The sequence below is a fragment of the Lithobates pipiens genome, unplaced genomic scaffold (assembly GCF_037356315.1).
Source record: "Lithobates pipiens isolate NorthernLeopardFrog02 unplaced genomic scaffold, aLitPip1_a1.2 Scaffold_18, whole genome shotgun sequence".
In the NCBI taxonomy this organism is placed as follows: domain Eukaryota; kingdom Metazoa; phylum Chordata; class Amphibia; order Anura; family Ranidae; genus Lithobates; species Lithobates pipiens.
This window is the reverse complement of record NW_027507758.1, coordinates 618,351,881-618,369,387: the sequence shown is the minus strand read 5'-3', so window position 1 is coordinate 618,369,387 and position 17,507 is coordinate 618,351,881. Positions and strand designations below refer to the sequence as shown.

The window sequence follows — 17,507 nt, the reverse complement described above, 5'->3', positions numbered from 1 at the left end:
TGCATGGCCAGACCACCGCCCAAGAGATATTTCACCAGCTGTGTGATGCTTTTCAGAATGCTGGTTTGCCTTGGAGGAAGTTTGTCGGAATAACAACTGATGGAGCGCCATCAATGATGGGGAGGAAAAAAGGACTGGTGGCACTTGTTAATAAAAAAAAGAAAGAGGAAGGTTTAGAGGAGGTCATTGCTCTGCACTGCATTATTCATCAGCAGGCCCTTTGCAGCAAATGCCTGAAGTTTGACAACGTGATGTCTTTCGTTGTGAAATGCATCAATCAAATCAGATCCAGGGGCTTAAAACACAGAATGTTTCGTGCTTTTTTAGAGGAAATAGAGTCAGAATATGGGGATGTGCTCTACTTTACCGAGGTGCGTTGGCTCAGCAGGGGAAACGTATTGAAGAGATTTTTTGAGTTGAGAGCGGAAGTGAAAGCTTTTATGGAGAAAGATGGGGCTTCTGTTCCTTTGCTAAGTGATCCAAAATGGCTCATGGACTTAGCTTTTTTGGCTGATATCACACATGAGCTTAATGTACTGAATAAGAGGTTACAAGGCCAGGGGCAACTTGTCAGTGCTGCCTATGACAGCGTGAGAGCGTTCTCTACAAAACTTATATTGTGGAAAGACCAGCTTTCTCAAACAAACCTTTGCCATTTCCCAGCATGCAAGTCACTCATTGATTCAGGCACACTATTCAGTCATGAGGAGTATGTGGATGTCATTTTGAGGCTACAGAAGGAATTTGATCATAGATTTGCAGACTTCAAGAGACACAGAGCCACATTTCAAATTTTTGCAGACCCCTTCTCCTTTGATGTGCAAGATGCCCCTCCAGTGTTTCAAATAGAGCTCATTGACCTGCAGTGTAACTCTGAACTCAAAGCCAAGTTTAGGGATGTGAGTGGAAAAGCAGACAAACTTGGGCAATTTTTAAGAGAATTGCCCCCCAGCTTCCCTGAGCTTTCCCGAATGTTCAAGCAGACCATGTGTCTTTTTGGGAGCACATACTTGTGCGAAAAGCTCTTCTCTACCTTGAACTTCAATAAGTCAAAGTACAGGTCTAGAATTACTGATGCTCATCTTCAAGCTGTGCTGAGGGTCTCAACTGCTTCCTCACTTACGCCAAATGTGGCTCGGCTATGCAAGAGTAAGCGCTGTCAGATCTCTAGCAGCAAGAAGTAGGCAGATAAAGCCATGTTCAAACAGTTTATGTCCATTCATGTTCTAAAAGTTAAATGTTAAAGAACTGTTAATAAAGACATTTGAATCTGAATAATGATATTTTGTAAGCGCATTTTTTGTGGAAAACTTGATGCGGCCCAGCCTTACCCAGAATCTACCTCCAGTGGCCCCCAGGTAAATTGAGTTTGAGACCCCTGCCTTATAGGAACCTGACACACACAATGATACAGTCACCATCCAGACACATCCCTTGTCCTTTTACTGGATAATGTCCCAGAATTCCCGGCACCGCTCACCTCTCCTGTCAGCAGCTCCATCATCTTCTTGGTGACTTCTAGAATCTTCTCCATGCTGTGTCTCTCAGGTTTTAGGGAGTCGCATGAAGGTACTGTGATGGTCATATGATCTCCTGACTTCAGAAGAGGAAATCTCTGTATTGGGGAACCAATAGGAATATCGTCTTAGAATCCCAGAATCCCCCTCACCTCTTCAGTCAGGTCTATATTTTATTACTAAAGATAAGAATGATGTCATGTGACCTCCCAGAATCCTCCTCACCTCTCCGGTCAGCAGGTAGATGATCTCCAGGGTGAGGTTTAGTATCTTCTCAGTCATGTGACTCCGGTCCTCCTTCATCTTTGTTCGTGCCGTCATTTAATCTTTACAGGTGTAGCCCTCTTTTGGGTGTTATGAGAAATGGCCCTCCCCAAACAGGATGGTGCGCTAGACCTGTAGGTAAATAAAAGAACCATAACCTTCACTGAGTGGAGGAGTGGGTTTGATAATAAAGTTGGCAGTGTCTCCACCCAGGACAGGGACTCAGTGAACAGAGGAGATTCCCTTCCTGGGAAATTATTCAGTATCCAGTCCCAGTGGAATTATGCATGGGTGTATATATAGTTGTTAATAAGGATACCTCCAGAGAATTTTGCAGCAAAGTTTAATTGCAGGTCTTGGTGCGAACACTGTTCACGTATGTGGGCATGACCTACGTATGTGTTCACCACTGCGTGTGAGTACAGGGTGCTTTAAAATGTTTTTATTACATTTTTCTAATATTTACAGTGTCCCTTTAAAAAAAAATAATAATAATTTTGATCACTTTTATTACTATTGCAAGGAATGTAAGCATCCCTTGCGATAACGCTACAGCATGGAGAGATCTGGGGTCTATAAGACCCCACATCTCTCCGCTACCTTTAAGAACAAAAGATAGGAAAAATAAATGATCTTTGGCTTTAAAAAAATAAAAATAAAATAAATAAAAGGCCTTGTTTTGATGGGTCCAGAATTGGAAGTGTCGCCATGATGTCGCTCAAGTTCTCCTAGGCCAGTGATGGCGAACCTTGGCACCCCGGATGTTTTGGAACTACATTTCTCATGATGCTCTACTACACTGCAGAGTGCCAGAGCAGCATGGTAAATGTAGTTCCAAAACATCTGGGGTGCCAAGGTTCACCATCACTGTCCTAGGTCATAGAGATGAGTGGAAGCCATCTTTCCTTTGCTCATCTCTGCCCGTTGCTTCTAAAAAAGATCCAGCAGCGAATTCGTCACTGGGACCACTTTTATCAGAAAGACCGGTGCCTGAGGAAACAAAAAAAAAAAAAAACACCGGGGTTATCTAGCTGCAGCCATAACCCCCGATATTAACCTCTTGCCGTCTGCGCTATAGCCGAATGACGGACACAGTGTGGACCTGAATTTACGGGAGGCCGTCATAGGACGGCCTCCATTTTGCACACGCCCACTGCAGGGTGCACGCAGCGTACGCTGTGATCACCGAGTCACGAGACTCAGATGATCACAGATCCGAGTAAGGGGCCGGTCCCGGCCCCTTACCACGTGATCAGCTTTCAGCCAATGACAGCTGATCACATGATCTAAATAAAAGCTCGGCAATAGTTTTTTTTTTTTTTCTCCTCACGCCAACGCAAGGAGAAACAAAAAGCTGATCACCGGATTATCTGCAAGGGACATCGGTTCAGAGGAAGAAGAGGCAATTCTGCCTCATCTGTGCCATCAGTACCCCCTGCCAGTGCCACCTGCTATTGTCACCAGCCAGTGCCCATCTATCAATGCCCATGAGTGCCACATATCAATGCCCACCAGTGGTGCCAATTATTGCCACATAGCAGTGCTTGCCTAATCAGTTTAACCAACCAGTGCAGATCAGTGCCCATTATTGCCACCCATGAGTGCCCATCACTGCCGCCTCATCAGCATACATCAATGAAGGAGAAAAATTACCCGTTTGCAAAATTTTATAACAAAATAAAAAAAATAAAAAAAATATATAATTTTTTTTTTTTAAATAAATAAAAACCGCAGAAGGTGATCAAATACCACCAAAAGAAAGCTCTATTTGTGTGGAAAAAAATGATAAAAATTTTATTTGGGTACAATGTTGTATGACCGAGAAATTGTCATTCAAAGTGCATCAGTGCTGAAAGCTGAAAATTGGTCTGGACAGGAGGGGGGGTTAAGTGCCCAGTAAGCAAGTGGCTAAACATCTTAGTATTGATGTATTTTCCCAGTTAGGTGGTTGGCAAGTGGATATTTGTCCCAAGCATGGTGGAATCCACTTACAGTTGACTGACTCCCTACCTCTGCTGGAAGTCCACTCCAAGCATCAACTACTCTTTAGGGAAAATAAAACTTTCGAAGATTAGTTCTGAACTTTCCTCCCGTGTTCTCGATTTTCGTTTCGTATTGAAGATTCTGCCCTCCTGAACCTTATTCACCCACTTCAAAGCGGAAGTCCACGCAAAAAATAAAATCCCTGCATCTATAGGACACCACGGATCTAACACTAACCTCTCTATTCCTGTACAGAATAAACAAGTATACATACCTGTCTACTTGGAAGCCCTGTAGTAAGTCTATGGGTGACGTCACTTCCTGTTCATTTCACAGCCATTGTCCTCTGCAGAGCTCCCGCCGCTGCAGATCAGGTCGAATCGGCTTCCAAAAATATATGTATATTCGTTTTTCTCTACAGGGATAGAGAGGTTAGTGTTAGATCCATGGTGTCTATAGATTCAGTGATTTTAGATTTTGCATCCACTTTAAAGGTTTCAATCATGTCTCCCCTTTCCCTTCATTTCTCCAGACTGTACAGAGTAATAATTCCCCTTTGTAGGCCATGTATGGTCAGGATGGTCATTGTCTTGTCTATTTATTGTCAGTGCTGTTTGTTTAGAGGACCATATTACTAGAATTTATCTCCAAAATGAAGAGAATGTTTCGGCCCCAGAAGAGGAGAAATGTTCTGCCCCTGAAGGGGTTAATCTAGGTTTCCGCACTACATATGTGTGTATCATCATCTGCTGGAGATAAAAGACATCACAGTGACTATGGAGGAAGAGGACGGACATGACGGGGGGGTTACTGGGTATAAGGATGAGCTCAGGCGCGTTCGCAGAGCCCGCCAGGGAGTCGGCGCTGCGCTAATTACAGGCAGTGAGACATTTTCCCGATGTGTGGGTGCAGAGATCGGGAAATATCTCACTGCCTATGATTAGCGCAGCACCGTGCCGACTTCCTGACGGGCTCTGCACGTGGGCTGTGCGAACACGCCCGAGCCCATCTCTAACTGGGTGTAAATAGAAAATAAGATCTTATTACCTCCTCTACTGCCACTTCCAGCAATGTCTCCTCTCTACTTCCTCCCGACTCACCTCTCACCCGGAACTTCCTCTTTATACCTGACATCACTTCCTGCCTGTATTCCATAGAGACTTCATTATAGAGGCTATAAGTAAGAACACCACCTTGTGGAGCTCAAAAGAACTGAAGCCCCAAGATACATCTCATAGTGTGAACACGGCTTTGTATATCGGGGTTGTCTCCATGCACCACATTTCCTGTAACTATTACTGCTAAATACTATTGCACGCTCATTTTTCTATCCTCTTTTCCTGGCCAACCAGACTGCATGCTCGACTTAAGGGTCTGGTCAGGGCCGTTTTTAAGGCAGGGCAAAAGGTGCAGCTGCCCTGGGCCCTGTCATTGTTGTGGGGCCCATAAGCAGCTGCCCTCATACTTGCCAGCTATCCTGGTTTAAATTCCCTCATCCCTTGAGGTTTTAGTCCTGTTCTGTGTCCCAATATCTCAGTGTGAAGTGCTGCAACTAATGCTGCCCAGCTCTGCCCTATTGTTGTGTAAGGATGACTCACCTGAAAACCCTGTGTTTACATGTAAATTACCGGCATTCATATGTAAATAGGGGATATCATGCCCCCCTGAGGTCATATACACAGTGATCTCTAGCAACCAATCAACAAGAAGAAATCATGTGTTGTAACCTCTAGCAACTAATCAGTGAGCCATAATGTGTGCTGTAAGCTCTAGCAACCAGTCAGTGAGCAGTAATGATACACTGTAACCTCTGGCAACCAATCGCAATAGCTGCCTGATCTGATTCAGTAAACTGATTTTGAGTCTAGCTGCTATTTATTGTATGTCTCAGAGCAGGTGGAAAGCAAAATTGCATGGGGGGGAGGGGGGCCCAAGAAAAGTTTTGCCCAGGGTCCAATGAATATTAAAGACGGCCCTGGGTCTGGTATGGATAGGGTTGCCACCTCATCCCTTTAAACCCAAACACATATGAATTACACAGGTTCTGAGGCTGATTAAGGTGATAATTAAACTCACTTGTTGCCTTATCTGCATTCAATTAGCCTTCAGAACCTGTGTGTTTGGTTTAAAGGGATGAGGTAGCAACTCTAGGTATGGATTTCCTGGGGGACCTTAGGCATTTGTGAGGATCTCCCTTAGACTCTAGGGTTGGCACCTGGCCGGAACTCACTCGGGCAGTACGGGTTCTGAATCCTCTGCCCGGCTTTCAGTCCATCTTACACCCAGGCACATCAGTGGCAGTCCCGCAGCACCAATCCTCCTCTCCCTTCCTGTCAGCTAGCAGTGTTTTTAACTGCAGTTAAAACCCCTGCTAGCAGCCAAAAAAAGGGGTTGAATCCGCCCCCGCAAAACACCGCTGGTATCGCAGCGCTGCCCCATTGATGTCAATGGGGAGCAGCGGTGAGGTCACCACTCCTTAGAAGCTGCTGGCAGGACTTTTCTGATGCCCTGCCAGCACACTGATCACTGGAGTGAATGGAGCAGCTGTTTTAGGGCGTTTTGAAGGCGCTATTTTTAACGCTATAGCGCCTGCAAAACACCTCAGTGTGAAAGGGATCTTTGAGTGCAACCAGGTCTTCAATCACAACCACACCAGTCACAGTGTCACCAGACCAGTGTGGCTAGAATCCGTGTTCCCAAATTGTCACCACACCAAACCATTGCAGCGGTGTATGCCAGCAACAGTGTTCCTTATCACCACCACACCAGTTGCAGGGTAACCAGACTAGTGTAAACCAGCAATGGTGTCCCTGATTGCTGCCACACCAATCCCACACCAGTGTAAGGCAGCAACAGTGTTTATTATTGCTGCCACACTATTCCCCAGTGTTATCAGACCAGTATAAGCCAGCAACAGTGTTCCTGATCACTGCTACACAAGCCCCAGGGTCACCAGACCAGTGCACCCAGCAACAGTGTTCCTGATCACCACCACATCAGTGTAGTGTTGCCTCTTCCTGCCACCTGTACTGACCCTGGCCTGCTTATTGACCATGTTTCTGTCTGCTGCCTGGACCAATCCTTTGCCTCTATGCTGACCATGCCTCAACCTGCCACCTGAACTGACCCATCTGCAAGTCTGACTATGTTCCAGCGAGAACCCAGTCCTAGCCATCCCTTGTGGAAATCTGTACATGAACTCCTTTGTTCTTCCTTTCTTTAGCCCCCTGTACCTTCTAACTAGTGAATATGGCATTTATGGGGCAACCACGTAATAGCAAGCTAGGTTTGCTTGGCTTATAGTAACTGGGACTGCTATATTGTGGGTGACGCTACACTTAGCTATATTCCCTGATCACTTGTATATTACAGTATGTTGATTTTGATACAACTGGTTGATTTGTATGACATAATGTTCAGTCCATAATCAGTCCAAGAGTAATCGCCGGTGGGCGGAGTGAAACGTGCTGGGTGCATGGGCTGGTGGGGGTCCAGGCTGAGTCTGCCATTTGCTATTATACAGCAGGCTTTGACTTGGTGTGCGGCTCCAGGGACACCTATCAGTCCAAACAGTGAAAAAGTACTGTACTCAGGAAGAGTAATAGAGTGTGTTTTGGGGTGTAATTCTAAGTATGCTCATACTGTGTGTGAAAAATATCTTATTAAATTGACAACTTTATGTTAAAAAAATATTTTTATTTTCTTTCCGCATTATTCCAAAATCTTGTGGAAAAAAGACTCACCATGGCTGTTAAAAAAACACCTTGGGATGCTTACTCTCCAAAATGTGGTAATTTCATTGGTATTTCTACTGTCCTCGTGCTCCAGGGCCTCCAAAAATTTGAATAGGTAGTAAGGAAATGATGTGTAATTTATTTCCCTAGAATGCCTGAAGGTGCCCCTTGGATTTTGGGCAACTCTATGTAAAAAAAAAAAAAGGAGCCTCACGCATGTGGTATTGCCATACTTAGGAGTAGCAGAATGTGTTTTGGGGTGTAATTCTAAGTATGCCTTTGATGTGTGTTAGAAATATATTATTTATTGACAACTTTGTGCAAAAAAAAAAAAACATAAATTTTCCTGAAGATTCCAAACACTCCTGGCAAACTTTCCAAAATGTGGTAATTTTGTGGGTGTTTCTCCTGACCTGGTACTTCAGGGACTCAAGAAATATGATAGGTAGTCAGGAAATGAGATGGGTAATGTATTCTCCTTGGACACCATAAAATCTGCAGCCTTGTTTTTCCTACACAGCTTATGCAGCATTACTGTATAGCATGAACTGCTGGCCAGAGGGGAAAAGGGAGATGCCAGGCACTACAGAGCTGCTGATCATTATGGGCAGCAGACATGAGTGGTCATGTAGTGACTGAAGATCCCCTTTGAATAGGTTACAGAGATGTGCTGGGGGAGAAGGACTGAAAGTACACTGTTATGTGTACCACTGGAGGTGTCTTGGGCCGGGGGGGGGGGGGGGGGTTAGAGGTGCAGAGATGTGTAAGTGGGTACAGCGGTTTGTTAGGGTTTGCAAAGATGTGTGGTTAAGTACATAGATGTGCTGGTGGTTACAAAGGCTTGCTGCGGAGTACAAAGGTGTGCTAGAGGGATACAGAGGATACTGGGAGATTCAAAGGTGTGTGTGGGGGTGCATAGATGCGCTGGGTGGTGTTTAAATTTGCTGGGGGTTATGCAGACACGTTGGGGGGTATTAAGGTCTGCTGGAAGGTGTACGGGTGTGTGCAGGGCCGAAGCTAGACTATTCTGCACGCTAGGCAATACACCCCCTATACTCACAGCACACTCCATGCATTCCTCATACACCCCCTGCCAGAGAGAGGGATGTGTGACAGAGAGAGGGGGGGGTGACAGCGAGAGAGAGAGAGAGAGGGAGGAGGGGGGTAACAGACAGAGAGAGAAAGGGGGGTGAGAGAGGGTGACAGAGAAAGAAACGGGGGTGACAGTGAGAGAGAGGGGGTGACAGAGAAGGGGGTTAACAGTGAGAGAGAGGGGGGGGACAGAGAAGGGGTTAACAGTGAGAGGGGTGACAGAGAGAGAAGTGCCAGAGGGGGCTGACAGTGAGCGAGAGGGGTGACAGTGAGCGAGAGAGGGGGGTGACAGTGAGCGAGAGAGGGGGGTGACAGTGAGCGAGAGAGGGGGGTGACAGTGAGCGAGAGAGGGGGGTGACAGTGAGCGAGAGAGGGGGTTGACAGTGAGCGAGAGAGGGGGTTGACAGTGAGCGAGAGAGGGGGTTGACAGTGAGCAAGAGAGGGGGGATGATAGTGAGAGAGAGGGGATGATAGTGAGAGAGAGGGGATGATAGTGAGAGAGAGGGGATGATAGTGAGAGAGAGGGGATGACAATGGGAGGGGGGGTGACAGTGAGTGACAGAGAGGGGTGACAGTGAGAGAATGGGGGTGAAAGAAGAGAGAGAGGGTGCCAGTGAGATAGAGAGGGGTGACAGTGAGAGAAAGGGGGTGACAGTGAGAGAGGGGGTAACAGAGAGACCCCAAACCCTGTCTGCAGCCCCTCTTGTGCCCAGTCCCTGTCTGCCGGAAGGTGTGTGTGATGATCAGTACAGTACCTTCCATGGCAGTAGCAGGCAGGACCCATTTTCGTGGTCACGGAGGTGCTCTGCAGCAGATCTCCTCTGTGAGGTGGAGTGGCCCCTGGCTGCCTGCGCCTCCCGTTCATCCTTATTCTCCAGACCCCGTTCAGCTTGTTTGAACGCAGCAAAAAAAGTGTCCCTGAAATTTTTTTGGAAAGGTTGGCAACTAAGCAGGAAGGGGGCCAGTTGCAGAACATGTGGACTGGTTCAATTGCGGGACCATAATAAAAGTCCCAGAGATGGGAATAAAAGGCTCCTGTATCAGTGGCAAGGGCCCCAGGACCAGTGGCAAGGGCCCTGGGGTTGATGGAAAGGGTCCCAAAATGAGGTCAGGAGTGCCCTTCGTGATTTCTTGGGGCAGGGCACTGAAGGTTCTAGTTACACTTTTGTATTACAGATATATATATTATATATATATATATATATATATCTCAATATCACACACACACACACACACACACCACCTAACCTTCCTAGCACATGTAGCGCACCCCCTAAGGAGCCACAAGTAGACTGGGATCCCCCACCCTGCACAGCCAGGCACGCCAAATTTTCACAGGCACTCCAGAGACAGAGAACAGTCTGTGACTTTGTTTTTGGTGTATTGAGGGTAATAACTTGGATAGGAATGGGAGGTTATGGGATGCCCACTTGACTTCAACAACTTCAGAGACATTCTTCCTTTATATAATCTCTATATACAGCTCCACTTCTTCCTCCTGCACTCATTTGCTTGCAGAACCCAGCAGGAACATTGCATATCTCACAGTCACTCAGTCAGATTAAAGCAATGGCCCATTACAGGCAGGAACGTGAGGCCCCTAGGTGTGTAGAAGAATTTCAGTGTCTGGCTTGCATCACTCCTGTGGCTACCGATCCCAGCACCACATCTTCAGGCACTAAAAACCTACCTGGCTGCAGCTGCCCCTTTCACTAGCCCTCCAGGCTAACTTCTCCCCACAGTCCTCCAGACTGACACTCACCAGAACACTCAGCTGACTCTCAGACGTGCTGACCTGCTCTAAAGATATGGATGAGCGAGTTTGGGGTGAAGGAAATTCACTGTCCTGCAGAGTCCTGACCTCAACCCGATACAACATCTTTGGGATGAATTAGACTTCACAAATGCACTTCTGGAAGAATGGTCAGACATTCCCATAGACACATTACTAAACCTTGTGGACAGCCTTCCCAGTAGAGTTGAAGCTGTTATAGCTGCAAACGGTGGGCCAATGCAATGTTGAACCCTACCGTCTAAGATTGGGATGCCATTAAAGTTCATCTGCATGTAAAGGCAGGTGTCCCAATACTTTTGGTAATATAGAATACTTCTGACCACTGCCCTCTGAGTTGTACATGACATACCTCTGACCACTACACTCAGTCTTTAAGCTGGGTTATATATGTGTAGCCCTCCTTTTGGGACATTATGAGTAATGACCCTCCCCAAAACGTTAGAGAACCAAAAAAATTTGCTAAGTGGAAGAGTGGGTTTGATACTAAAGTTGCCAGTGCCCCCCCCCCCCCCCCCCCGGACAGGGCCTCCCTTCCCGAGTAATCTAATCAAAGTAACCGGAAGCAGAAGAACTACTTCAGTAGAACATTAACCGTAAGCAAATAGATGCCCACCAGTATAGAAATAATACAAGCTTTGCCACCCTTTTATTCTCCAGGGTCTCCGTTTTTAGAAAATATATGTTTGGGGATTTTAACTAATCTTCAGGCCCAAAATGTGCTTTTTAACATGTGTACAAAAATAATGCAGAAACAGCTCTTGCAGTAAAAAAAATAGATTTTTAATACAGCTTACCTGTGAGATTCTTTTCTTGGAGTACATCACAGGACACAGAGCACCATAATAATGACTATCTGGGTTATACACACCAATAGAAAGAAAATTTAAAATTCCCCCCATATAACCCCTCCCATACAGGAAGTACCTGTGTTTTGGTAGCAAGCAATGAAGATCCCAGAAAAGAGGGGAGGGACCTCTGTGTCCTGTGATGTACTCCAAGAAAAGGATTTTACAGGTAAGTTGTATTAAAAATACATTATTTTTTATCATACATCATGGGACACAGAGCACCATAATAATGCCTATTTGGGATGTTTGGGATGTTCTAAAGCAATGCCCCTGAGTGGAGGGAGACACTATTATAGAAACTGCTACCAAAAGGACGACCTACTCTATTATTTGTAATATGCTGAGGCCAAAGGCAGTATTTTCTACGTGATTGACGTTGGCCTGGTAAAAACCCTGTAAATGTATAAACCAAAGACCAAATAGTGGTCTTGTACCCACTGGGCCACCGACATCCAATGATGGATGGCCCAAGATACTCCTACACCTGGTAGAGAATCTCTCCCCAGAAAAAAAATTGTTTTCTGCTATTTAAACCACAGGCATCATTGATAAACTGGCAGATCCACTTCTAAATATTCAACCTGGATGCCGCCTGCACTTCCTGGGCTCTTCTGGCAGCCCAAGCAGGATTCCTGACTTGTGACAACAACTCAAGTAGACCCCGAGTGTCTGAACTACCTCTAGAGTAGGTAGCGATCTTTCTCCTGCCGATTGCGGATTTAGGAGAAATATAAAAAGGCAAGACACTGTCCTGATTCAAGTGAAAAACTAGAAACCACTTTAAGCAAGAAAAATGGAGGAGGACGCAGCTTCACCTTGTGATGCAAGACCAAGAATGGCTCCTTGCAGGAAAGAGCCACCACTATCTATCACTATCACTTTGTGAAGTGATAGAAACCAAATAAGCCACCTTCTGAGATAAAAGGACCAACAGAATCCCCTGATTGGTTCAAAAAGTGGCCTCTGCAAGGACAGTCAAGACCAATTCAAGTCCCAAGGACACAAGAATGGCCTGACAGGTGGGACTGTCCAAGTTACATACTGTATGAGGTATCAAAAAAAAGGAGTGAGAAACAACTACCCCTGGAAAAAAATGGATAGGGACAAACCTTGATCTTTAACGGTACTTAAGGCCAAACTCCTTCCTTCTACCGATTGGAGAAAGAAAGAGAAAAACCTCCCACCCACATATTTCTGCGGGTGCCACTTCCTGGCCTCATGGCAGGCAAAAACAAAAATATTTTCAAGTCCCGTAATTGAAGTACCCCGAAGCTGGCTTCCAGGGGCTCAACAGTGCTGAGATACAGGACTCAAGGCCTCAGGTCCCGCTGGACTGGGAGTATCCAAAGGCGTAACCCCCGCAAGACCTGCCATGTCTGCGTAGCAAGCCCCCCTGGGATAATTCAAGTACCGATCTTTGCTCTGCAACACCCCAGAAACAGAGCCTTCTGGAAAAGCAATGCCTGGATCCTCAATCTCCTGACAGGGTATGGACCTCTACCAAGACCTGGAGTAGGGCTGTATGTAGAGAACGTGCTTTGACCCAAACACAGCTTCCTTCTGTAGAAATATATTGAAGGAACTCCTAGAATTAATTGCTTCTTGAGAAAAGATTGAGGTAAAGAGTATTGAGGTGTCTTGAGCAAGCCCAGCACTCGGGCTAGAAGCTTTCCACTGCAATTACAGAAATCTTTCATGAGCCTGGAAACAAACCGCCACATGAAACCTACTTCTTGCAGAGAGGTCATCACTGAACCGTCTAACCTATCTGAGAACAGAAGGATGTTCAGTGAGTTGAGATCTTAAGATAGACCTCATGTTCCTACTTGACTTTGGAACTGCCGCCATTTAATTGTCTCACAATAATGAGCCCATAACTTCTGCTCCAAGAGCAAATGTAAGGCAAAGACTGACAACTCTGTGGCAGACCCCACCCAAGAGGTGCCCTTAACCTACCAGGTTTTTGCCAGAAAAAGATGGAACAAACCACCTCAGAGACTGCCCTAAGTCTTAGTGGCCTGAGATACTCTCAAAAAACTCAGCAGCCTCAGATACTTCCCCCCTCACCCCAGTGGGGAATAGCTTACAGCAGCTGGTATCCCCGGGCAGTCTCCCATCTGTATACTAACCAGGCTTGATCCTGTTTAGGCTTCAATCAACTGAGATCAGGCATGAACAAGGTGATGTGGCCTCAGTCTGACGAATAATGAATGCGCCAGGACACCCTGCAATGCCAAACACCACGGTGTTTCAGATAGACCCAAAACCACTGTCCATCAGGGGATGCGGATACCTGCCAGATCATTGAACCCAAGAGTGGTGCTCCTGCTTCCCCAAGCTGCCTCTCTTTTTTGGAACCATTTAACTAGTATAACAGGTATCCCAATAAACAGTCCTCCAAGGATGCAGCATCCATTTTAGCCTTCATGCCATCAGAATAGATCCGATCATAACGCCCTTTACTGGGACATCATTAAGTTTGGAAGAGCTTCAAACAGCCATGACCATCACCTTCAAGACACTGCCGAAAAAAAACTGAGGTACTTCCTGTATGGGAGGGGTTATATGGGGGGGAAACTTTCTATTGGTTGCCAGTGTCCAATCACCTAAAGGTAGCGTAAAACCCAGATAGTCATTATTATGGTGCTCTGTGTCCCGTGATGTACAATAAAGAAAGGTTAATGTGAGCTAGATAGACTCACTCTGCTGTGGTCACACTCTTAAAGGTGTTGTAAAGGTAAATGTTTTTTTCACCTTAATGCATTCTATGCATTAAGGTGAAAAAACATCCAAAAGTGCCTGCGCCCCCAGCCTCCCCGTTTAACTTACCTCACCCCTCGAAAATCCCGCGCTCGCCCACGCCGTCCTTTCCACCGTTCAGCCTGGCCGCTGATTGGCTTGAGTGGATGGATGGAAAGCAGCGCAGCCATTGGCTCGAGCTGCTGTCAATCACATCCATTGACGCGGAGCGCCGGGGGGCGGGGCCGTGTGATACAGCGAGCGGCTATAGCCGCCGGCTGTATCATGGGAGCGCGCCCGCAGGTGCTTCTCACCATGTGAGGGAGCTCACATGAACGTGAGAAGCACCTGCGGGTGGAAGCCGAGACAGCCGCCGAGTGACCCCAGAAGAGCATTTTCCGGGGCCACTCTGTGCAAAACAAGCTGCACAGTGGAGGTAATTCTAACATGTTTGTTATTTTAAAAAAAATAATAATTCACTTTACAATCCCTTTAATATTAGAGCTTTCCCTAGCTGCAGCCTGGTAATAACATTGCTAGGAGGTCTATTCATTTAGCAGCTTAAATTTCCTTTGTAAAAGCTTACACCACAAAATGTACTCAGCCAATGAAAGGTAATGACTCCATTTTTATTTTTCTACTGCTATCCATGGCCAACACGGTACAACACTTCATCCATGTATTTGGTGATCTCTGATCTCCTTATGAACTGTTTCTTACATGATGAAGATCAGCCATGGAGTATATCTGAGGTGTATATCAGGGTGTGCTTCTTCCCCACATGAGAGCTGTGATGTCCAGCAACATTCATATAAAAGACATTTCCCACACTCAAGGCACTAATACACCTCGAGGGTTGTGTGGGATCCCTGATATACAGGAAGACAGGACTTCAGTCAGGAACAATTGATTCCCTCACTCATAAAAGATTCTTCTCCCTCATGTGAGATATCTGATGTAAGTAAAGACTGGACTTCCTTGAAAAAGATTTCCCGCACTCAGGACAAGAATACGGCTTTTCCCCAGTGTGAGATCTCTGATGTGCAACAAGAAGTGATTTTTGTACAAAGCTTTTCCCACACTCAGCACAGGAATAAGGCTTTTCCCCTGTGTGCAATCTCTGATGTCTGTAAAGAATGGACATCTGTGAAAAACATTTCCCACACTCGGGACAGGCATGCGGCTTCTCTCCCGTGTGCAATCTCTGATGTGTGTAAAGATTTGCCTTTTTTGAAAAACATCTCCCGCACTCAGGACAGGCATGCGGCTTCAAGCCCATGTGCAATCTCTGATGTCTGCAAAGATATGACTTCCGTGAAAAACATTTCCCGCACTCAGGACAGGAAAATGGCTTCTCCCCTGTGTGAGACCTCTGATGTGAGATAAGTAGTGATGTCTTTAAAAAAGATTTCCCGCATTCAGCACAGGAATACGCCTCCTCACCTGTGTGAGTTCTTTTATGCACATTAAGATTGGATTTAAAATGGAAACACTGCCCGCACTCAGTACAGGAAAACTTCTTATCTGTTGGAAGAACGGCCCCGTCCCTCACAGTCTGAGGTTCCTCAGGATAAGAGGAATACGATGGTCCATCTACACTGTGTGGTGCCGGATGGACATTTGAGGTAGTCGGGTTTTCTCCTGGACTATACTGTGTGATGTCCTCATCTTCTACTTTACAGTCTGGAGACAAAGTGAGACAATCCTCTGAGGTTTTCCTCATCTCCCGTCCATCTACTAAAATAGAAATACAAAGATTATTACTAGACATGAGCTGATTGGTTCCCCTAAACCAGGACTCCGCCCACATCAGGCAGCTTTGTCTCTGAGGATCTTACAATTCCCCCCTCAAGGTAACTAGTAAATGGGTCCTCTGATCTCCTACCAGATCATTTCTTTATTCATGGACCTTAGTCAGAGAGTGAGGAAACAACGAGAACTGTCTTTTATAGGAGTGACAGTGATGAGGGGATTATAGGACGAGTGTCCCCTCCCCCTCTATCACTCATTGCCATCTTCCCAACACAAGAAGTCCTGCACTTCCTTATTTAGTCCATGATTTAGTCATGAATAACAGCGGGGCTGAGCCCCACCAGAGGTCAGAGAGTGAGGATGGGGGGAGAACCACCAAGATGAAGACTGGACTGATCCTGAAGACCCCCATCATTGGGTTATTGACTCCTCCCCCATTATCACTTTCTGTTTAAGGTTTCAAAGTTTGAGGATGTTATCACATTATTATCACCATGTAAAAGTCTGTGCTCCAATAAAATCATCAGATATAAAATGTCCAGCTGGTAGGAAATGGGTGTAACAAAAGAGAATACTTATTATGTTTATATATAGCAGTGGGTAGAGGGTAGGGAGCAGAAGTCAGGACTATGTAATGTACAACATATTGTATATTACATATTGTATAAGATACAACAGACAGGACTATATAGAATCGGAATTATGTAATGTACAACATGTGCAGGGGTCAGAAGTATGTAATGTACAATGTAGAGTATATAGTGCAGGGGTCAGGAGCATGTAATGTGCAATATAATTGATAAAGTGTAAAAGGTCTGGGGCGTGGCCTGGCTGAGAGAGATGGCGGACGCTTGAGCGGAGAGCTCTCGGTACCCCGGGACTTTATCATCGAAAGCTGAGGTGAATTTTCCCTCTTTACTTGAAATACACAATGGGGACAGCTTCTAGACAATCTTCAGCTTCCAGGTCCCGGTCCCCTCGCGAACAAAGCGGCAATATGAGCCAAAACATCCCTGAGATGTTTCGATCTCAAAGAGGGAACATGGCGTCTTCCCGCCAGGGCCAGTCACCAGCTTCACAGACGCTCTCCCTCCCGCCGATGGAACTTATTCTATCTGACTCAAGACTGGCTCATAACACTCACAGCAATGGGTCTGCCGGGTCTGCTATGCCCGCGATACAGGCTCAAATCAGTATGCAAGACCTCAGGAATGTCGCTACAGATATCAAGGACACCCTGTCAGCGGCCATTGCTGAGCTGCGCCTAGACATCAGGGCACTGACGGATAGGGTGCAGGTGGTGGAGAAAACAACTGAGCGCCACGAGATGCAGATCCGCAAGACGGCGAGGAAAGTGGACTTACATACCTTAAAACTTAGAGATCTGCAGAGGCATACAGAAGACTTGGACAACAGAGGACGGCGCCATCATTTGAGAGTGAGAGGCCTTCCCGAATCGGTTGAAGGGGACAACATTACTCGTGCGATTACCACCCTCTTCAATGACATCCTGAACAGACCAGCCCATACACCCATAGATATGGAGAGGATTCACCGGGCCCTCAGGCCTAGGGGTAGGGATACCGACCCGCCGAGGGATATCGTGTGCTGTTTGGTGGACTATCACTTGAAGGAGGATATCCTAAAATGTGCACGGATCACTGTCCTATGAATCTGCCCCGATTCAGATCTTCCAAGATTTGTCTGGCATCACTTCGCAGCATCGCCGGGATTTGAGGCCTCTCTTAGAATTGCTGAGGTCACGGGGCATCTTATACAAATG

General features: G+C 46.2%; 1 protein-coding gene across 1 annotated transcript in view; it reads right to left on the bottom strand.

Moving 5' to 3' along the window:
• The window catches only part of LOC143989519 (uncharacterized), a 64,477-nt gene that overhangs the window by 11,587 nt on the left and 35,383 nt on the right, over positions 1–17,507 (bottom strand). The window contains exons 7-8 of the mRNA XM_077489655.1: positions 14,978–15,323; positions 12,441–12,448 (exon numbers count right to left, since the gene is read on the bottom strand). Of these exons, the coding sequence (XP_077345781.1) occupies positions 12,441–12,448; positions 14,978–15,323 (354 nt within the window). The remainder of the gene's footprint in view (positions 1–12,440; positions 12,449–14,977; positions 15,324–17,507) is intronic.